Raw genomic sequence first — 23,194 nt, 5'->3', positions numbered from 1 at the left:
AGAAGTATATAGAGGACTTGTATTGTAAGTCTTTATTTTTAATTACTATTATTAATCTTCTTGATTGAGGCAGTAAAAGGTAACCACTGACTCACTGAGCAGCAATTCAACAAGTCATGCAAACTACGATGTTGACAGCCTTTGTAGTCCTAAATGGATTGTGTCTAACTAAACCACTGTCTAATTACGGATCCTTTGTGATTTCACATTCTCATCTTATAGTCAATTTTTCTTTCTTTGATGTGGCATATTGTGTGCAGTAACTTACCTGAAAACATCAATATGGTTTTGAAAGGATAAAATCAAATTGTAACAGTCTATGTTCCTATAATGTATGCATAGCCAAGGGGAAAGATGGTAAATAGGTATGCTGTCTCACCGTTTTTCCGTGTTCCAGACATTGGAAATAACAATTCTATCCCCATACACTCTCTAAATAAGAGCAGCTAGATTTATTTCTCATATATTTATAAATCAACAGCTGATACACAGAAGACTGGGCCAACATTAGTGTATATTCAGATGCTAGAAAAGATTATAAATGGAGCGGACAAGACTTTCTGACTCCAGTGCTGACAATTACAGGAAAAAGGGCTTTATTAATTTCATCTGATATAACTGCAAAAAAGAGTTGTATTAACCTTAAGCATCTTATTTTAAAATGTTGATGTGAGCAAAAAGGTGATATCTACACTGATGTGTGTACACAGACACACACACATACACACACGTGCACATATTTAAAATCAGTGTTTCTAGGCACCTTGGTGGCTCAGTGGGTTAAGCCTCTGGCTTCGGCTCAGGTCATGATATCAGGGTCCTGGGATCGAGCCCCGCATCGGGCTCTCTGCTCAGCAGGGATCCTGCTTCCTGCTCTCTTTCTGCCTGCTTCTCTCCCTACTTGTGATCTCTCTCTCTCTCTCTCTGTCAAATAAATAAATAAAATATTTAAAAAATAAATAAAATCAGTGTTTCTGATAAATAATTCTAGACAAACTTTTTCAGCTTTGGCTGCATATTGAGATCCCCAAGGGATATATATTTTTTTGAAATCCCATTGCATCTGGCCACACCCTGGACACCTAAATCAGAATCTCTGTGGTTGAGACCCATGCATCAGTATTTTTTTCCAGCTCATGGGATTAGTCCAATGTGCGACCAAGTTTAAAAGCCATAGATATATTATTACAGAATTAAAAAAGAAATAAACTTTCACTTCCCTTCAAGTATTACAGATTTAGTATATCATAATATAGTGTAAATATGAAATGCTGCTATAATAAAAGAGTGATTTTACTAGAATACCAGATTTTAGGAACTTAATTTGAGTAGTGGGCATCAGATAGTCCTTTCAAACTGATGAAAATTGCTATTGCAGTCTGCCACTTTTACTCCCATAGTTAATTACATATACATTGTGTTCCCACAGTAATGTCAACTTTTGCCAATTCCATTTAGATTATTACATAAAAGAAAACTAATATCTTCACAGATTGCTAAAAGAGCATTTGGTCTATATGCACATAATTTCAATGAAAGCTGTTCTCTGTGCTTTGTTTTAATCAAATGATTCTAGGGGATTCTCTGTTTTAAAGATACATGTTTGCGTATAAGATTAAAGCATAGTTTTTAAGTTCAGATGTTTTTTAGTAATATTCCAGACACCAATAATACCACTTAAAACATTTGATGTAGCATATAATGTGGAGCATAAATCTTTACTGTTAACTAATATTATTAAAGAATAAAATATATTATTATTACTTTATTATGCAGAATACTGAACCAGTTCTGTGACTTGAGACTTGCATTCTGTAAAATGAAGATTTTAATTACTTAACTTTGACAGCTGTTTCCAAGTCCCCCATTTGGAGATTCTGAGCTTACTTCTGCAGTGTAGCCCAAGCAATGTCTCCTACACATTTCAAGTTACCTACTTTAATCTTATGTAAAAGATGTAAAAGCTGAGATGGCCAGTGGTGAAATAATTCTTACAGTATCACAAAGAAGTTGTTTGCTGTGTATCAGGAGAAGAGGTTATTAGAGAGGTCCAATCCATTTAAATACATACCTCCTTCCATCATGTAGGTCTCTTGTTTTTGTTTTGTTTTTAATTATGTCTTGAAAAAGCAGCGAGTTGAAACTGACAGCTTAGACACCTAAAGTTCTTTCAAAACAAAACAAAACAAAACCCTAAACTAAACTAAAACTAAATAGCCTTGTATATACTTTTTCTTGGCTAAACAAAAAATTGTTCTATTCACCTGTTGTAAAATGCACCCTTTTAGTTTTCTGTGTCTGAAATCAGGATGAGGAGCAGTGGTTAGTTACGACCATTGTCAACAAGCTAACAGTTGTTACAAAGAACGATTTCTCAAGCTTGTATAAATGTGGTCATGACTGTTCACATAGTCATGCTTCACCTAAGTTATTAACCCGTGTTTAAACCACAGGTGCAGAGTTTAATTGTCATTCAACATTCCTTCAGAAAAGCTGTAGTTGATTCAGTATTAGAACAAAAGTTATTGTGTGAAAAGAAAGGCAAGGAAATGGTGACAAGTATTAAATTTCATAAGACAAAGCAAATATTTATTGTCGGAGCAATGACCACAACTCTGTATTTTCTTGTTAATATAGCTTTTTTTCTTATCATGTCAACCAGGCGACAGTATCACCAGGGATCTCATTAGAAATGCAGAATCTTGGGGTGCCTTGCCTCAGTGGCTAAGTTGCTTAAACATCTCATTCTTGATTTCTCATTCATGATCTCAGGGTTGTGAGGTGGAGCCCTGTTGGGCACCACACTGGGCGTGGAGACCGCTTAAGATTCTCTCTCTCTCCCTTTGTGCCTCCTTAAAAAAAATGCAGTGTCTTGGGCCCACCCCAAATTTACTAAAGCAGAATCTGCATTTTATCAAAATGCCCATGTAATTTCTTTGCACCTTAAAATTTGAAAAGCAACTTTTTAGTTCCAAGGAAGATACCCACAAGTAGATGAAGGTGTTTTATATTTTGTTATTGAGATATGTATTTAATGTATGCCTCTAATATGTTAAGCAGTGCAACATAAAGCTGGAGAAAGCCCCTTAGAAAAGATGAAAGAAACTTCAAAGTAACAAAAAGCTGGTGTGACTGATTCATAAGCAAGCATGACAATATTGATAGAAATCTATGTCCAAGTAATTTTAAAAGCTTGTTCTATAAGCTCTATTTAGGTATTAAATGGATTCTAGTGATAAGAAAACATATGCTATGGTTTATTTGACTTTTTTTTTCTCTCCTAGCAACACTTAAAATGACCATGTATCTTACAATAGGTCAAACAATAGATGTGATGAAATACAGAAAATGGTAATAGAACAGTGTATCACAACCCCATTAGAAACCATGGAAATAACTCCTGTTCAGGAGCCGCTTGAGATAACAGGACAAACTGACATTGAAAATAATTAATTTGTATAGCTTAAGAATTATTCTAGAAATTATTTTATTACCATACAAAGTTTTCATTGCTAAATAATTATTTATGTAGGAAGAAGAGGAAGAATTAATTAAAATATTAGCCACATTTTATTCATATGCTACATTAAATAATGACATAGAAAATTTTTCTAAACATAATAGTTGCATTAATAGTAAATTAGTTCATTATAACTTTGTCACATACATTGAATATAAAATTAACATTTGTGATTAGATTTTTTCAACCACAAAAACAAAGCAGGATAGAAATATTTTATGTTGGGGGAAATTGGAAGGGGAGGTGAATCATGAGAGACTATGGACTCTGAAAAACAATCTGAGGGGTTTGAAGTGGCGGGGGGCGATGGGAGATTGGGGTATCAGGTGGTGGGTATTATAGAGGGCATGGATTGCATGGAGCACTGGGTGTGGTGAAAAAATAATGAATACTGTTTTTCTGAAAATAAATTGGAAAAAAAAGAGGGCACGGATTGCATGGAGCACTGGGTGTGGTGAAAAAATACTGATTACTGTTATGCTGAAAATAAATTAATTTAATTTAAAAAAAAAGAAATACTTTATGTAGCTGGATTTGAATATCTGCTTTTAGTTTGGTATTTTAAAAGGTTCATCTAAATATCTCATTCATTTTTTCTTTATTGGCATTTAGAATACAAAACGTACAATATCCATGCGTATATAACATACCAAAAAATTTAACTTGAATTTTTTTTTTTCAAGTGATACTGGGTAGCCATTAGAGACTGCTGTCCTTGGGTTAAACCAACCTTTGTGGACTGTTGGACTGCTTTCAGCCTGATTTCCCAGTTTTACTTCTTTATTGATGCTGAGCATGATGGTCTTTAACACACTGTTTGCTCAGCTTGCTATTTTGTTGGGCAGAAGAATGGAGGTTTGAGGAAGATCATGGTGAGGACATTTTTTAATTTACCAAGATGGCTTTCTGAGTTCATTTAGTGAGAAGGTACTGCGATGCCCAAGTCACGTGCTGATGAGGCATATAGAAAACATTGGAATCTTGCCACCAGAATGGGAAAAGATGACTATGAATCAAAGTACTTTTTCCCCACTACATTTTGACTTTTCTGTATACACGATATATTCTATAGGGTGGATCATTAATGAATGCTTTTCAAATAAATATACGCAGAGAAAATGTCATAGTTCAGGTATAGTTCCTTCTTATCTGGCTACACTACAGAAGACTTCACTGAGTAGATGAAATTTCAGACTGTTTTAAAGGATGATTAACATCTCAAAAGTCATACAATCAGTATTTGTTTAATTATATACCATTATATCCCACATTTTATTGATTTTTTTTTCACTTGCCTGTGAGGAAGGCTAATTTTAACAATGCTTATTTTGTGTCGTGTATGAGATCATTCATGAGTGGCAGGAAGTATCTAGTTCATTTTATTTGGGGACGATTTTAATTCTCCAGCTCTTTAGAATATTTCCCATGAAACTATAACCTAAGGTGAATAAACTCTGCTCCTGTTCCAGATACCCAGAGATTTTTTTTTTCTAAAATTTTATAATTACATGAGTTAAATGTCTGAATGTTGACACGTTGTATCACCTGGAAGCAAACTTTTTTTCAAAAATGGTAATCTTGGGGTACACTCCAGACTGACTGAATCTGAATCTGCATTATAAGAAATCTCTAGGCAATTCCTGTGCATGCCAAAGTTTGGGAAGTGCTAGTAGCCTATTCCTTTTCCTGATCTCCACTTTTGATTATGTAGTACTAACTGAAAATCTGCAAAGTAAATCCTAGCCCCTCAGTGTTTCCTTCAAAGGAGACATGGTTTATAGCATTCTCAAACAGAATGGAAAACACATGACTAGATTTTAGAAAAGAAGTTAATATCAGCTTTATATGCTTCAGAACTCTGTGAGCATGTCTTTTCATGTTCTTATGACTTTTTGAGTTATACAATAAGTTTTTTTTTTTTCTGAACAAGGAATAAAATTATATCCGCTAAATGAATTCATATGTCCCTGTTATACTGTGGTCTTCTGTTGATAGTGTCAAAATGTTATTTTAGCTTTCTTAGACTTGTGGAAATCATTCTGCTTGTTCCCTACAGGAATTAGAATAAAATACTAACAATTATGCATCTTTAATTTTCAAAATGCCAAGTAATTACTCACATTTACATAAAGGAAAATTATTTTAGATAATCGTAAGGTATTTCCATAGTAAGGGACAGTTAAATCTAAAGAGTTATCGTGAATATTTTTATTACAATAATCAGAATGAAAAATGAATTTATAAGCTTGCCTCTCTTCTTTCTTTTCCAGATGCAAGACAAAGGTCTACCCTGATGAACTTCCAAACACAAGTGTAGTCATTGTGTTTCACAATGAAGCTTGGAGTACTCTTCTTAGAACTGTTTACAGTGTTATAAATCGTTCCCCACGTTATCTGCTCTCTGAGGTCGTCTTGGTAGATGATGCCAGTGAAAGAGGTATAAATATTCTTCCCCCTATATATTTTTTTAATTAAAAAAACTTCATTATAGTTGAAAAGATAGCGGGGTAATGATCTGTATTTTCCTTAAAATTCTACTAGCCTGGAAATCACCTATCAAATTTCATCAATATACCTAGCCAGTGCCAATTCCAGGAGTCTGCGACTAATTCTTTCAGTTTCTCTCATGATTCCATTTGGTCCATAGTAGCCTAAGAAATCAAACAAAGTGATGTTCAAAAGTGTTTATTTTTTTTTTTCCAACTTAAATGATCACATGATTGAGCATTAATACGACTTTGTGGACTTCTGTCTTTTGTGTGTGTATGTGCAGGTAAAAGCAAAATAACTTGCCATTAAGAAGTCTTCATTTACTCTTGTGGCCCAATTTCTAAATTAAAGTCTGGTATATTAACTTCCAATTAATGTCCTTATCTTTGCCAGTCAACTGATAGAGTTATTGTGAAATATACATTAATTTACTAATAAGATCTTTCTGTATTTATTTCACCTAATGCAAAAAAAAATGATGGGAGTTGACTTCCATTTCTGTGTGTTGAATTCCTCTGGGCAGTAGTAGTTCTGCTATGTCTTCGAATAGTTTCAAAACTTTATAAATTCTTATTGCACATTACAGATTTTCTCAAGTTGACATTAGAGAATTATGTGAAAAATTTAGAGGTGCCGGTAAAAATTATTAGAATGGAAGAGCGCTCTGGGTTAATACGTGCCCGCCTTCGAGGAGCAGCTGCTTCAAAAGGGCAGGTCATAACTTTTCTCGATGCACATTGTGAATGCACCTTAGGATGGCTGGAGCCTTTGCTGGCGAGAATAAAAGAAGACAGGTAAGAATTCATGTGTTATGTCTGCCTGGGTTTTGACTGAACCTGTTAGCACAGTTCCAGGTACCCATCAAAACTTCCTTATAAATTGCTATTTTTAGAAGGTTTATTATCTAGCTTTTAAAAAGCACCCCTCCCCCATTTAATATAGGCTGATTCATACTGAGTATTAATATTTGTTTAAGAAACAGTTGAGCAATTCAAACAGTAAAAATGTGTTGAATATTCATTTCATAGGTGATAGAAATGAGTCCAATTTGGAATAGTGTCATGTTTTATAAAATTTTAAAGCACCTCATTGTGTCCCCACAACCACCCTGTGAGGAAGGTAACATGGGTGTTCTCGTCTGTACTAGTACTAGGGAGGAGCAAAGAATTAAGTAGCTTGTCCCAGTTACTGGAAGTGTTGAGAATAACAATTTACTTCTTCCCATTCCCAGACCAGTCTTTTCTATACTGGGTCACTGCCCTTATTCAAAATCGGGTTCAAAACCACCAAGAGGATCTTAAAAATGAAGACCCACACTCACACATTCCACTGGAATGAAATCATGGTTAAAAAAAACAAAAACCAAAAACAGAACACAGCTATCAGAATTTTAACTATTTAAACAATGGTGCCAGTTTGTATACACAAATTGTGAAATCTGAAAAAATTGACTAGTACTTTATAGGAATTAAGAACCCTCACACTTAACTGAAATTCCATCTGATAATGATGCTATCAAGTACAAGTTTTCTTGAAGATATTTGTACGCACTGATGATAAATGATTCCTAATTCCTAAGTACCTAATGAAAACAACTGTGCTGAATGCCCTGGTATAATAACAAAGCATTACATAACAGCATAACACCTTGTTTGCATAGTCATTTCACCTACCCCAGAAAGGTCTTCCTAGAATTGAAGTTTTTAATTAAGCATCCAAGACAGGGGCTGCTTAGGGTGAGCTAGTCCAACTACATCATGTAAACGGCAGGATTTGGTACTTGCCAGGAAGATAGATGGAGGTTGTCAGTAAAATGAACCATAGCAGTTGAAGAAAGCAGTGGGAACCTTTTAGTCAACTGAGTGTAGTACACAGCTAATAACATTTTTCCACTCCATGTATTGTACAGTATGCACTGGAGGGTAAGGCTGGCAAAGTAAAATGAACTTAGAACATCTTAAATGCATTTCCTGGCAACTTTTCCTACATTATGCTGCTCTTTTAAACATGTGCTTCATATTCAACTTACTGAATTTTTAATATAATGTTGTTCAATATCATCATGCATAGATCATTTATTTTTTAATCTAACCATATGTTTATATTGTATTTGCATGTAATGATTTCTAATGTCTTGTCCTGCTTATATGTTCAAAAGTTGCCATAACTAGATAATAAAGTCCTATTCGAGGTTATCAGAACGAATTTTGCCTCCTTACAAATTAAGCCATTAAATTTAATGAAGAAGGAGAGAAAAACACTAATTTTATAAGGACCAGAATTACCAAGAAACTTTTCCAAGGCTGGATGAATCCTATTGATTTCAGAGAACTCGAGACTTTGGCTAATTGTGTGGAGTAGAAGACCTAGTTGAAAGTGAGCATTTGTGATTACTGGTGTTACAAAACCAGAATAAATTATGGACAACATTTATTTGCTTTCCACACTTATGGGTGATTCAAAAGCATACTTCTATTTATCCTCTACAAAATATAAAAATTAAGCTCTGGCCTTTGGAATTGGCTACAAGCAATGCAAACTTGAGTAGACCTGAACATTCATTGTAGAGATGACAGACTGATCTTGTCATAAAACGTATAAGCCAGGAATAGAGGAAGACTGGAAGAAGCACAACATGGATTAAAAGAATATCCAGTCTTCTGCTTGAAGTTTCTTACCCTAAAAAGCCACCATCAAGAACACCCAGTCGATCATGAGATCAAACACCAGAAACTTAAGTTGCTTATCTTTCCCTATTTTAAAATATGTATATTGTTATGGTAAATTCTGAGATCTAGGACAACACACTTAGAAATCGTCATGTTCCTCATACTTTCAGAGGAGACATTTACTTACACTGATGATCATAATTTTCACGTTGCTCTGTTTGTTGATTTTTACTTGTTTGTTTTTATAGTAGATATTTTCTCCAGGAAAAAAAAATTCAGAACTCTTTAAACTAACCTGCCCCCTTTGAGATTCAAAATACCAGGTCTAATTTGCCATCATCCACTCTCTGCTTCTGCGTGCTGTTTTTTTTTTCAGTGAGCTCTAGCTAAAATGATGCATAAGATCAAAGTAGAGCTACTAATCGTGCTGTGGGTGGAGGTTTTATGAAAAATAGACCACGTTCATCCTGCTGAGTTAGTACTTAGAATGCGTTTGGAAATCAACTGGAAGACCAATTAGTATATTTGATTAGATTATAAATGATAGAATGAAGTAGAGACTATAAGCAAGATGTAGTAAAAGGAAATGACTTCCATTGAGAAAGAATAAAATGAAAATAAAGTCATATTAAAGTCACAAAATGATTGAATTTCAGCTTAACATCTATACTGAGTCTGAAGAAGTTAATGTAGTATTTAAACTAATACTCGTATGTAAACTGGTTTTGCTTTTTCTGCAGGAAAACAGTTGTGTGCCCCATCATTGATGTGATTAGTGATGATACCTTTGAATATATGGCTGGGTCAGACATGACTTATGGGGGTTTTAACTGGAAACTGAATTTCCGTTGGTATCCTGTTCCCCAAAGAGAAATGGATAGGAGGAAAGGAGATAGAACATTACCTGTCAGGTATGTAGTGTATATCTTCCAAAGGATAGTATGTGTGTTTCTATAATAATTAAGGAGTATTGTAAATCTGTGCTCTCATTTTTAAGTCTTTTAAAAGCATTACTTTTTGTTCATATACACATTTGCATGATCATTGCTTACATGATAATCTAAGAATCAGTGACAATATTAAATTTAGTTTAAATTAGCACAGGCAAATTTAACTATTGGCAGAAGTGCCAGATTTCTTTGGAAACTTTGTATATTCTGATACATAGAATATATTTATTGTGGATTTTCTGACAGTCTTGATGATTCTAGTAAATATGTATCTTACCTAAATGCATATGCTTTATAAATAGAGATATTCTCAAAATTGAAATAACCAAAAATGTTTTGTCAGATACTCTAAATTTACCAACCTCAAAGAACTATCTTCCCTATGGATACAAAAGAAAGATCCATTTGGAAAATTCTAATATATTAACAATTATGAAGGATTTATTTTTGTTCTAAATTAAGTAAAAATAGCTACTTAATTTGAAGTATTGATTCATAAAATATGTTTGCTATTAATACAAAATAAGAAATATCATGTGTATCTTTAATTGTCCAGATAAGAATTACTCAGTGTCTTAACTTGAAATGATCACCTTCTTATTTTAACACATTATTGTGTACCTCTTACCTGCAACCAAAAATTGATTTCCTAACAATATATTTGAGAGGGAGGGTCACTAGTTTTGCTCTTTAAAGATTAATTTGGCAAATTGTGATTTAGTTTCATTCCAAAACTATATATATGACCCATTATCTAAACAATATATATGACCCATTATCTAAACAATATATATGACCCATTATCTAAATTGTTGATCTCCTAACCTGCTGAAAAAATGACTTACCCATTGGCAAGACTGATTACCTAGTGAATGAATTAAAGCTAACTCTAAAAATTGGCTCATGAAAGAGAACAGCTGTTATCAAACAGTTAAAATTGGGATAGTTAACCCTCTTAAGGAGATAATTACTACATCAAAGAGAAAAAATGTGGCTCTGAACAGTTTCATAAAGACATGAAGTTATTATGTCAGTGTTTAAGTATAACTTAGTGGTCTTTAAATCTTTCTATAATCTTCACATTCACCAAGTCTTAGCGATCATTGCTTTTAACAACTTGAGGAAAGACAGGCACTTTTATTACCATTGTTCATTAGAAATCCTGTTTTCCCAGATCATGGTTTCATTCAGTGTTAGCTGATTTTTCAGCTTCTAAACCTATGTCAGAATTTTCAGGATACTTGACCAGTACACTCAAATATAATGTGTTTATTCATTTGAGAATGAAGTTTGAAAGAATGTAATTTTTTAAAACACATTGGCAAAAGACATTCTTTATTTAACTTTATTTTCTCATAAGAGTGAAAAGGTAGATAGATAACTCAGAGTTACCCAACATTCACAGTAAGAAATTGTTGATCTCATACACAAAAGTAAAGATCTACATAGAAATTGGCCATTATTTCTCATCTTTCACCAGTTAAATAAAGGAAATATCCAGCTTGCTGTGTTTTAACCACAATTTACATGTTTTTACTATAGTAACATGGAGACCCAATAAAATCAAAGTATATTATATCTGTTTTTCCCAGTAATGGCACAGTATTTCACTTTATAAAGTGCTGAGGGAGCTGAAACAAGAGAAAGAGAGAAACCTCAGTCTTTGCTGAAGTTCCAGATTTTTATGGCAAAAGGTTAATTAATTCACAGCCTGTGTTGTAACAGCCTGCAGGTAATTTTCATCAGCATAGCTGTAATGTGAACTTTCTTTGTACTTGTAATCTATTACTCGAAGACGTGATCATTTTTCTCAAATTCGTACAAACAGATAAATCATTCTAGGTGTTGAAGATGATTTTTTTCCCTACTTGATTAACAGAATTCTGAATAGCTAAAGTGATTAAAATGAGGTTGAAATTTTAGCTTTTTTAGCAGAATGCCTCATTTAAAATGTCAGTTATGACAGAACTTTCGAGTGACTATAATTGGCTAGTTAGTCATCATTTAGAAATACAGTCATGCATCTGCATACATAGAGAACCAACTTGAACTTGTGACTTAACCTTAGCTATATCACATTTAAACTAAACTTTATAATGGTTGTACATATTATTCTATTGTCAACTTCTGGGCTTTGATATTTTCATTTTGATACTAAGTGAAGTTTGTAAAATACTTGGTATTTGTGAAGTTATGAGTTTGGAATAATAGCACACATAACCTTGAACATTTAGTTTTCTTAAATCAGTAAACTCTCCTTGACATTTTAGCAGTCATATTATATGATTTTTAGTAATATCTCAATTATATGTGCAACAACAGAGTAATCAAGTTGTTAAACCAGAGGTCATAAACCAGGAGCTTATGTATCAGACATGCCGTGTAGATGTGGGTTTTGTTTTTTGGGTTTTTTTTTTTTTTTTTTTTGGCATACATAGTGTTTTGCATTTTAAAAAATTACCAATATTAAAAAAATTTTTTTATTAACATACAGTGTATTGTTTGTTTCAGGGGTACAGGTCTGTGATTCATCAGTCTTAAACAATTCATAGCACTCCCCATAGCACATACCCTTCTCAATGTCCATCACCCAGCTATTCAACCCCCCACACCCCCCTCCCCTCCAGCAGCTCTCAGTTTGTTTCCTGAGACCAAGAGTCTCTTAAGGTTTGTCTCCGTCTCTGGTTTCATCTTGTTTCATTTTCTATCCCTTCCCCTATGATCCTTGTCTTATTTCTCAAATTCCTCAAATCAGTGAGATTATATGATAATTGTCCCTCTCGGATTGACATATTTCCCTTAGCATAATACCCTCTAGTTCCAGCCACACCATTGCAAATGGCAAGATTACCAACATTGTAAAAATAAGATGTTCTAAGTAAATGTATGAATTTTTATCTATCCTTGAAAAGTCACATCTTGCTATAGTGGTCTTGTTTTCCTACTTTGGCACCATCAGGTGGGGTTGAGTAAAAGTTACCATTTACAAATAGCCTAAGGGGTGCCTGGGTGGCTCAGTCAGTTAAGCATCTGCCTTCAGCTCAGATCATGATTCCAGGGTCCTGGGGTCGAACCCTGCATCTGGCTCCCTTGTTCGTCAGGAAGGCTGCTTCTCCCTCTGCCTCTGCCTCTGCCTGCTGTTCCACCTCCTTGTGCTCTCTCTCTCTCTCTCTGGTATGTCAAGTGAATAAAAAAAAAAAAAAAAATTCAAAAATAGCCTAAGGATTTACCTTAGTCCCCCAACCCCTTTTCTTGTGTGTTCCTGAGGTTGAGGCTGAGGATCAGTGTCCATTTGCCACCATTCTTTTTTTTTTTTAAGATTATTTATTTAGTTAGTTAGTTGACAGACAAAGATTTAGTTAGGCAGTTGAGGCAGACAAAGATCCCCACTGACAAGAGCCTAGGGGGCATGCGAGGAGGCAGGCAGGGAAAGAGGAGGAGCCACCCACTCCCCATTCTTTTTTTTTTTTTAAAGAGCCTGATTTATGGGGCTCTATCCGAGGACCCCAGAATCATGCTCCCTGCTGAGCAGAGCCGAAGGGGCAGAGGACCCTGAGACCCACTGAGCCACCAGCGGCTTGCCCCCCACCCATTTGCCCGCCATTCTTGCTTAAAGAAATGTTTCTCGGTAACTGTCCCAGTCAAGCTTGTTGCAACTAATCAACTTCACATGTTGACTTTTTTTGCCTCGCTATAATCTTTTAAATTTGTGACCTTGACTTAGAGGCTACTGCCTGGGAAATGATTGAATTGGAAGCTCATGAAACATGTTAGCCCTGCATGAATACGCATCTCCATGACCTAATGGAATAGGGAACCAGTAACATAAGTTATATGGTAATGCAGATAATTCCCTAAATCATTTCATTAGGTTGGGGCTGTATTATGCATTTTGCTAGTATGTGTCTTTTTTTGAGGTGATATGGTTCAGGCTACTGAAGTGAGTTGGATTATGTATGCAAATGTGCATGCCTCCCCACTGTGGAGCCCTGTGCTAGGTTCTGCTCATACAAAAATGAATCTGGCTATCTCTGCTCTGAAGTGGCTCACTGGTGCTGGCCATTTGATGCTGGACAAGGGAATGAGGGAGAGCCTAAGTGGCCAGAGTGCGGATGCACAGGAGTTAGACTACATCAACTGCTAGAGCAGTATGTGCTTCTGGAAGAATCTGGCTTTAATCTTACTGATTGTTTTAGTTTCTTAATTATGCCCTGTAGTAATCCTCAATAAATAATTACAAAGATAATAGTTTCTACTTTAATTTCTCATTGATTAAAATAGATTACTTTATTAAAAAACCTACTAGTTATTTATCAAATCTATATAGCTTTCTTTACTCTTTCTGTCTGCCTTATGGACTCTTTTACATTTAGTCATTATTAATATTCTTGACATGACTTTTTTCATTCTTATGTGGAATACCATATTCAGGATCTTTCTCAGGTAAAATAAAAGTGTTAGATTTGCTTCTAATATTTGCTCTCATAACAAATCAAACATAGATATAATGATGAATTTTATTTCTTACACATTTTACTTACTAGTGAGATCCCTTTTTATTAACATTTGTCTGATATTATACGTTTATTTTTCTCTCAACTGGAATTAGGAATTTGTAAAGAAGATAAAATTAATTAAACATTATTAATAACATCTCAGATTATAATTATTGTTCCTTATTGTGAAAAACTCATAAGATGTTCACATATATTAGTTCCTGTAACCTTCTAATGTGATATCATAGAGGAAGCATTGAGGCTGGCTTAGAAGGATCTAGGTTTTATTTGAAGCTCCTTTGATTGGGAAATTACCCATTCTTCTCAACTATGAAAAGGAATATTATTCCCTCTTTTGCTTAACTTGTGAAGTGTTAACATGTTAAATGAGAAATATATTTGAAAGGAGTTACTTTAAATTTACTTCTGAAAATGTAAGTAACAAATATATGTGTTCCTAAATAAATGTGACAAGTATCTAAAGATATAAAGAAGCAGAACACCAATGAGCCACCTCTTTTAGTATTTCATTATATTTCCTTCCAGAGGGTTTCTTTTCAGATAAATAGATTTTTCCATAATTGTTCTTATTTATTTATCTGAGAAAGAGAGCAAAAGACCAAGAGAAAGCAGGAGCAGGGGGAAGGGCAGAGGGGGAAGCAGGCTCCTCAATGAGCATGGATCCCAATGTGGGGCTTGATCCCAGGACCCCAAGAACACAACCTGAGCCAAAGTCTGATGCTTAACTAGCTGAGCCACCCAGGTGCCCCAGATTTCTCCACAATTTAAAAATTGATATATTATTGTTTTTATCCATGCCATTAATTTTTTTTTCAAAAATAAAAATTTTAATGGTTGCTAGCATCTCAATTATTTACTTAGCATTTTAATTTTTTTAAAGATTTATTTATTTATTTTAGAGAGAGTGAAGGTTGAGAGAGAGCCGGGGTTGGGCAGAGAGAGAGAGAGAGAGAGAGAGAAAGGAGAGAGAATCCTAAAGCTGACTCCCTGCTGAGCATGGAGGCATGACATGGGGCTCAATCCCAGGACCCTGAAATCATGATCTGAGCCCAAATCAAGAGTCGGTCACTCAGCAGACTGAGCCACACAGACACCCCAGCTTTTTTTTATCTCTTATAAATCCAATTGAGAGGTTTTTTTATGCTTAATTTTGCCAATTTTGTCTCTGATTTTTTGCATATAATGTGGTCTTTTTAGAATTATTGCAATTAAGAAATATGAAATTTGTTTTAATATGTTGATACCTTTTGCCAGTTTGAGTCCCCCCCCAAAATTATCAGGCTCTAATTTATAGTTCTTCTAGTAAGTATAATTTTAAAAAACACACTTATTTTATTCTATAAAATGTTTTACAAATGAGACACAATATTTTCTATAATTTAATAGCAACTAAGAATATATTGATGGGGCTCCTAGGCTAAAAGGTGGGACATCGGGTGGCTCAGTCGGTTAAGCATCTGCCTTTGGCAGATTGGAGGGACAGCAGGGACCCATGATCACCGGGTCCTGGGATCCAGCCTCGCATCCAGCTTCCCTGCTCAGTGGGGAGTCTGCTTCTCCCTTTCACTCTGCCTGCTGCTCCTCCTGCTTGTAGTCTCTCTTTCTCTCAAATAAATGAATAAAATCTATATATATTGCTTAATTTTTATCTGTCAGATGTTCTCTATTAGATTTTTCCCCAATGAAAATATATTTTACATTGGAGGAGAGAAGCAAAGATAATCTCAAATCCTGTGAAACACTTTTGTACAATAGAAGATACTAATGCAAAGCACAGGGAAGGGTTAAAATTATGGGATGAACAAAAACTTGGAAGGAAAAAGTTTGAAGGAAAAACTTTAGAATGTTCCAACTGTTCAACATTCTTCTTTAACTCATGTTAAAATCTAATGTACATTCATTTTAAAGAAAAAAATTGCACCTTACGTGGAGTATGTGAATCTATGTTTTCAAGAAAATAGCACATGTATATTATATTATTTCCTAATAGTTTAGAAGATAATTTATAAGACTTTCCTAGCATTCTGTTGTGATAAGATGAAAACAAGGTATTAACCAAAACATTTAAAAACATCTGGCCCCATTGTTTATTTTGACTCTTCCTACGCATAAAATGAAAGTAAAGGAAAGATAACAAATTTGCACCAATTACTGTACATCCTCTTGGAAGCTTAGGGTTTTATCAGGTTGTGAGGATTATGAAAAAGGATTAAGGAAAAAGGAAAAAAATAACTTTTGCTTTCCTGATATATAGGTCTTTAAGCACAAGTTGAAGTATTTCATTCCACATTTGTTGGTAAATGGGATCTTTGGCAGCAAAGCAAGCCATTTGCCCATACTAAGCAGAACTTTTCTCTTCTACTTTTTTTTTTCTTTTTCTTATCTTTTAAAAATAGCTTTAAAACTGTTTGTGTGTTCCATAGACTAAAGGATTGAGTAGGTTTCCTTGTTCAGAGCTTAAACCAGGGTGGGCTCTTAAAGTGGCAGTTTCTTCTCTACCAAAGCTGTGTCTTCTTACTCAAGTCTATATTCAAATGAGTATGATGATGTGCAGTATTTGACTAAACCCCATTTCTGTTCTCTATAAAAACCTTGAAATACATTCAACATTTGATTATTCATCACTCTAATAAAATCATAGTTACACTTTTACTTCCTTTCTGTCTCTTCTGCTTTCTATATTGGGGTTAGTAGAGAGAAATTCACAGCATCCAATTTTCCTTTGGTTTCTAAACCTGCAAAATGGTTAACCAAATTATATTTTATAATTTTAAAAAAATTGAGATTATATGAGTATTTCAGCTGTTTATGCCTCACATTTGTGTAAATAATAAAATATTTATGTCTATAATTTCTCTTTATTATGGCTTATAATATATATGAGAAATGTTATTAACACAGAGCTAAATACTTACAGGCTAGATGTTGTGTTATTTGATCATTGAAAATCACAGCTTGAAGCTGACCTACAGTCTCTCAAATCTTTAGATGTTTTTTTCCACAGAGACCTTACTTACTTGCCAAGTAAGATGAATAGAATCCTAATATATTAAAGGGAAAGACTAGTGAGAAGAAATGATGTTTCAATAACTTTGAAATAAAATGCTCTGAAGAGCAGTGCTAAAATTCATAGGAAAACACGGTGCATATATTTGGGGCTTAGAAATCAGGAAAACTGTATATCTAATTAGCTACTTCAAATTCTTTGGTGCATATGGATACATTAAGAGATGACTAATTGGTAGATAGGGAGAGAGGTATGTAGGGAGAGGGAAAGAGAAAGGAAGGAAAGAAAAAAGAGAAGAGATGGGAAGGAAAGGAAAGAGAGGAGAGAAAAGAGAAAACAGAAAAAAGAGAAAAGAAAGATTGTTTCCTTAATTGGGCTACTGACTATCTGGGGGCTCTGGAACAAGTCATTTAAACACATTGCAACTAAATTTGGTTGACCAGTTCTATATGAATTTTAAAGTTCTAAAATACTATAATTCTATTAAAATTAATTAAATTCTGAAAGTAATTTTTAAAATGCTGATAATAATCCAGCCAAACACAAATGTTGTCCCTTCCTTATTAAAATTAATATTTAAAATGTATAGTTCTTGTTTTGTTCTGGTACTACTCTAATAGTGTTATATCCATTAATACATATATCCTCATTTTATAGATGTTCCTATTAAGAGCTAAACACTTTGAATACAGGAAGATAGTTAATAATAGATTAAGCTGGAACACAGAGTTTAAGTGGCTTAGCAAAGGTCACAATGTGGGGTTGGGTTTTAACCCCAGTCAGTTTAGATACAAGTCTGTGCTCCTAAAAAGTAAACTTACCCTCTCTTGAGTCTCCTGTGATCTCCGCTTTTTACACATGTGGTGTTGATCCTAGTGTGATATAATTGACTTACCATCTTATTGGTGAAAATGTAGACATTACAGTTTAGCGTTAATGAATAATCAGATGTGTTTTGTCATAATTTCTTTAACTTTGACGACTTCTGGTGAAATACTTCAGTGTTTTTCCATGTCAAATCCTTACTTTTTGGAATCCTTTCCTATAGTCTACATTGTGACAAAAAACTTTGTGTCTTTAATTCTAAAATACTACCAAGCTCAATCCCCAAAACTTCTTCTAGATGATAAAATCCTGGAATGACCCAAGGCATCTTTGTTACTTATCAGTTTAGTAGATGTGAAGAAAGAATTATTTTTGTAATTTTGGAAATAAAGTTGCAGGTGATTTTAACTTACAAATAGTTTGCTTTGTGGGCATGGGGATACTTGCTTATTTGTTTATTTTACTTATTTAACAAGTATCTGTTAATAGTCTAATAATATTAAATATATTAGCTATATATATAAAGGTGGCTAAAATACATGCAGAAATAAATGTAATACTCAAAAAAAAAAAAAAAAAAAGTAACAAAGTGCCTTGAGAGAGAAAGAGACTGAGGGCTATTGAAGGAGGCAGAAGAGAAGGATCATATCCAGACTGGAGGGATAGCAGCTGTACTGAGGGCAGGCTGCATGGAAAAATAGTCTTTGGCCTAAGAATAGAGCAGGTTTGAACATACACCAGAAGTTTCCAAAGGGAAATCCAAGTGACAAGTGGATGTGGATATGTGCACCGGAGTGGGAAAGTTCCTGTTAACAGCTAAACACTTTGAATATAGGAAAATAGTTAAAAAGGAATGGAGATGATCTTTGGGTGGCACCACATCACTGATGTCACCATAAGGAGCTGGGATTTCTATTTTTTAAGAGAGAGTGCGTGCATGAATTGGGGGGTGGGGAGGGGTAGGACCGTGGGAGATGGAGAGAGACTCTCAGATCCAAGATGAGTGTTGAACCCAACACAGGGCTTGATCTCACAACCCCAAGGTCATGACCAGAGCTGAAATCAGTAGTCGGAAGCTCAACCAACAGAGCCATCCAGGCCCCCCTGGAATTTATTTAATAAAATAGATACTTAAGCATCTTGTAAATAGTTTCAGAAGAGTTTTGATTTAGAAAGATTAATCTGGCTATGGTTTGTTGAGTGAATTTTGGAAGCAGGAGACTCCAGAAGCAAGAGGATTACCTTAACAGAGTTAGAAGTAAGAGGACTAAAATTGGATAGCGACCGTGATAACAGAGAGCAAAGAGTCAGAAATATTTTGGGGGAAAAAAAAAAAAACACCAGGAAGTATTTGTGAAATGATTGAATGGGGCACAGAAAAGAAAGTTGTTAAAAGGGGTTTTATCCTTTCGTATTGAGATTCCGGAAGTAACTAGAGGACCCTGAAGGAAAAGCATACATGGAAGGATAGCACAGGTTCAGTACTATTTTGTATACCGTGAGCAGACTCAATGGGATTTTTTTTTTTTTTTTAAGAAAACATCTAGAAAGTAATTAGAAAAACAAAAAAAATGCATAAAGAGGCAATGAAAAAAGAAAACATGAGTTTGGACTCTGCCTCACAGAGAGCACAATTAAAGGCATACAGTGAAAGAGCTCCTATAGGTAAGGAGTATAGGAAGGGGAAAGTTCCACTGAGAGGTCCTTAGGAAGACTACATATTCGGACAAAAGAAGATAATTATTAAGTACACACATCTACAAAACAGTATTCTAATTGTCTATAATACCCATGTCACAAACATGGACTTAGGAACTTGAGGCAGCCAGCAAGGAAAAGGAAAAGGAAGGGACAGTAGTAAGAATCTTAAAGTGGGGGCGGCTGGGTGGCTCAGTGAGTTAAGCCACTGCCTTCAGCTCAGGTCATGATCTCAGGATTCTGGGATCGAGTCCCACATCGGGCTCTCTGCTCAGTGGGGAGCCTGCTTCCTCCTCCTCTCTCTCTCTCTGTCTGCCTCTCTGCCTACTTGTGATCTCTCTCTCTCTGTCAAATAAATAAATAAATCTTTAAAAAAAAAAAAGAATCATAAAGTGAATAAGGAAAACCTCTCTGGAAAAAATGCAGTTGGAGTCAGGGGTGAAATGTGTTTTAAGCAGGGAGGCCGAATGGTGTTCAAATGCTTCCAAAAGAAGAGACATTTGAAAGAAAGCCTATCGAAGTTCAGAATCAGTGTGGACTTTTCAGAAAGAAGTTATTGTAGAGGTGGGAGCAAGATCCAGATTCCCGTTAGAAGGTCAAGAGGAGTTGAGGGAGTATGTGAGAGCATCCTTTCAATAAGGTTACCAGTGAAAGGAATAGAAAATATATATCCCTCGTTTGAGTGAGTTGTAGGGTGGGGTGAAGAACTATTCTGGTTTAGAATAGAACTTGATTGAGCAGTACCATAAACTCTAGGGGACAGTCTAGAAACCAAAGGCGTAAAACATTAAGGTAATAGTCAATGAGCAAGTGGCTGAAAGAATAGTCAGAAAAGAGCCGGCTGAGGGCAGAAGAGTGGATGTTAGCTCATAATGAAGAAGGAGACACTCTTTGTTCTGAGGCAGGAGTAAGGAAGAGGCCATGAGAAGACACAGACACATACTGAGACTGAAGGAGTTTAGAGTTCATGGCCGAGGGAATTTTGATTTTATGCGTTGCCTTAATCTTCAGTTTTTTGAGATGAGTCCAGAACTTTTAGGTAAGAGTCCATTAAAAAATGAGACAGGTGAGCAAATTAAAAGATTGTTAAGGTGAGCAGATAAAAGGATTGTTAGCTGTTCATAGGCTAAGCCGAGGGAATGTGGACTTGATGTATTACCAGTCGACCTCATTTTAATACTTTTTCAGTGATTCTCTGGCTCTGAGGAGCAGAAGTAGATAACGCAAGGGTAGATTTACCCAGACACTGAAATTTACAAAAAGAGAATTGGGTCAGTTAAGGGAAGGCCAGAGAACTTAGGATGCTAAGCTGTTTTTTTCACTGACCTGGCAGAACCTTGGAGAGCAAGTGAGAGGACAGAAAGGAGCAATTCCTGAAGGGGGTTATTATGTGGGAATGAGTAGTTAAGGGACCCTAAACACAGAGGTGGAATAAAAAAGTGACTGTTCCAGGATTGAAATAGGAGCAGTTAAAAAATAGAAAGTTGTGTTCCTAGAGGCAGATTTCAGAATTCAACATCTTGGATCTGAAGTAGATTGAAATGGTTTTGAAATGAAATGAGGGTGTGTGTGAGAAGTCAAAATTAAGTGAAGGACACTCAAGACCAATGAATGGTTATCAGCAACAGTGAAGACAGATTTAAAGATATACCACCTAACCTTATTAACTATTTGTTATGTGCTGGGAATTGTGCTAAGTGCTTCATTTCTACTAACTCCGTTCATCTTCACCTACTGACTGTGTGGTAGGCAGTAGTCACAGCCATTGGTCTGATTATTTCTCCCCTTCCCAGCCAATGGGTTAAATTGATTAACAGGGTTAGTCCTTACATAGGTTTTTAATTTTCTAGGCATCCTGAACGCTTAAGGTCCACACAGGCATATGCAAATAATTCATTAGGGACAGTACAGAAGAGTTAACTTAGATTAGAATAGAACATGTTGCATAACACCTGGGTATGGCTGTAGATATTATATAAGGCACAGTCTCTGGACTGTTTGAGAGAATTGCAAAAAAAAAAAAAAAAAAAAAAAAAAACCCTCTCCCTAGAAGCATCTGTCTTCAGAAAATAAAGGACTTTTTTTTTTTTTGAGGAATTGTGACTTTATGTTCTTATTTTTGTTACCTTTTAAGCATAAGTGAAACTTTTGAGTCATTCTTATGATTAAATATATAAATTATTTTTGTCATTTATTATACATTTCTCATATATTTGTAGGAATTATGACCAACATTAAAATGAAATTCAATGCATTTATTTAAGCTAAATGCATCAGTACTTGATTAGTAAATAGAGAAGTGGGTAGGCACTCTGAACTGATCATTAAAAATGCATCACTTAACATTCTTAAGCACTTGGTTGCATTATGATAAGATAATTGCAGCAATTTTTGTTCCTAGTTTCATTAAATGGACTACCCAGCACTATTACACCTTGTATAGTTATTACTGCAGAATTTCAAAACCCCAATCAGGTGAGGGTCGTGGCTACTCCATAATTACCATCTGTTTGGCTGTGTTAGTGTTTCTCATTATAACTCAGAAGGTCAATGATACTGTTCATGATAGCAAGGCAGCAAGACCAGAAGTAATAAAATAGTTCTGAGACTAAGGAGGCTCTGTTACTCCAGCTGATGGACAGTTAATTGCTTGAGTATAAAAGAGTGAGAGCACTGGGAGAAATAGAGAACTTTGCAATATGGTCGATATCCAAGTACAATATTATTTGGTGTTTTTTCAATAAACTACATTGTTCAGTTAGAGGACAGGAGCGTATCCTATGGCAGAAGAGGATACAATCTTGAGAAAAACAACGTTTGTTCTTGTTTTTTTTTTCCCCCACAATCTCAGACTATTTGGATGAGCATTCCAAAACCCTTAGATCTGCATTTCTCCTCTTCAGCAGCACATTAGAATCACCAGGGGACTTTACGCATTACGAAAGATGGCGCCCCACCCCAGGCCAATTAAATCTGAATCTGTGGAGAGCAATACCCAAGCATGGAAATGTGTTTTTTAAAGGTGTTTCGGGGGCCTCTAATGTGCTAGGAAGGTTTAAAACCTCTCTTCTAACAATTAACATTAAAAAATAATAATTGTCAGTATAGATAGATCCATTTGTGAAAAACTAGAATTTTCTATTTTAGTTTCAATTTATATGGCTTATATAGGAAGACTTGCATAGTTCATACATTAACCATTGACTTTGATTAATCTCTTAAAATTAATTAAGTAATCCTTTATAAACTTAACATTTGATGTCGTAGTTCCTATAGAGAAATTTCAAATGTGAGAGTCGAAAGACATTTATTCCTAGGAAAAAGTTTTAGATGCTGTGCAAAATGTTCTTTTTAATCAAATGGGATTTATGTCTATCCATAGGGTTGTGTGATTAACTTTATCATTTTACTTGAGTAAAGAGAAAAATAAGTGAATAGATGTAAAGCTCTTATCTTTAAAAAAATATTTCTGTATCTATTGTTAGATACTTATTGCCTATAAACATTTTATAGTGTTT

The 23,194-nt window shown here is 34.9% G+C and overlaps 1 protein-coding gene across 1 annotated transcript in view; it reads left to right on the top strand.

Annotated features, from left to right (window-relative positions):
• GALNT13 (polypeptide N-acetylgalactosaminyltransferase 13) overlaps positions 1 to 23,194 on the top strand; it is a 538,752-nt gene that overhangs the window by 332,229 nt on the left and 183,329 nt on the right. The window contains exons 5-7 of the mRNA XM_004743877.3: positions 5,791 to 5,957; positions 6,597 to 6,804; positions 9,420 to 9,590. Of these exons, the coding sequence (XP_004743934.1) occupies positions 5,791 to 5,957; positions 6,597 to 6,804; positions 9,420 to 9,590 (546 nt within the window). The remainder of the gene's footprint in view (positions 1 to 5,790; positions 5,958 to 6,596; positions 6,805 to 9,419; positions 9,591 to 23,194) is intronic.

Source organism: Mustela putorius, unplaced genomic scaffold (genome assembly GCF_011764305.1).
Source record: "Mustela putorius furo isolate JIRA1106 unplaced genomic scaffold, ASM1176430v1.1 tig00003869_pilon_pilon_pilon, whole genome shotgun sequence".
In the NCBI taxonomy this organism is placed as follows: Eukaryota; Metazoa; Chordata; class Mammalia; order Carnivora; family Mustelidae; genus Mustela; species Mustela putorius.
Note: the sequence above shows the minus strand (reverse complement) of the source record. Positions and strands in the feature narration are given on the sequence as shown.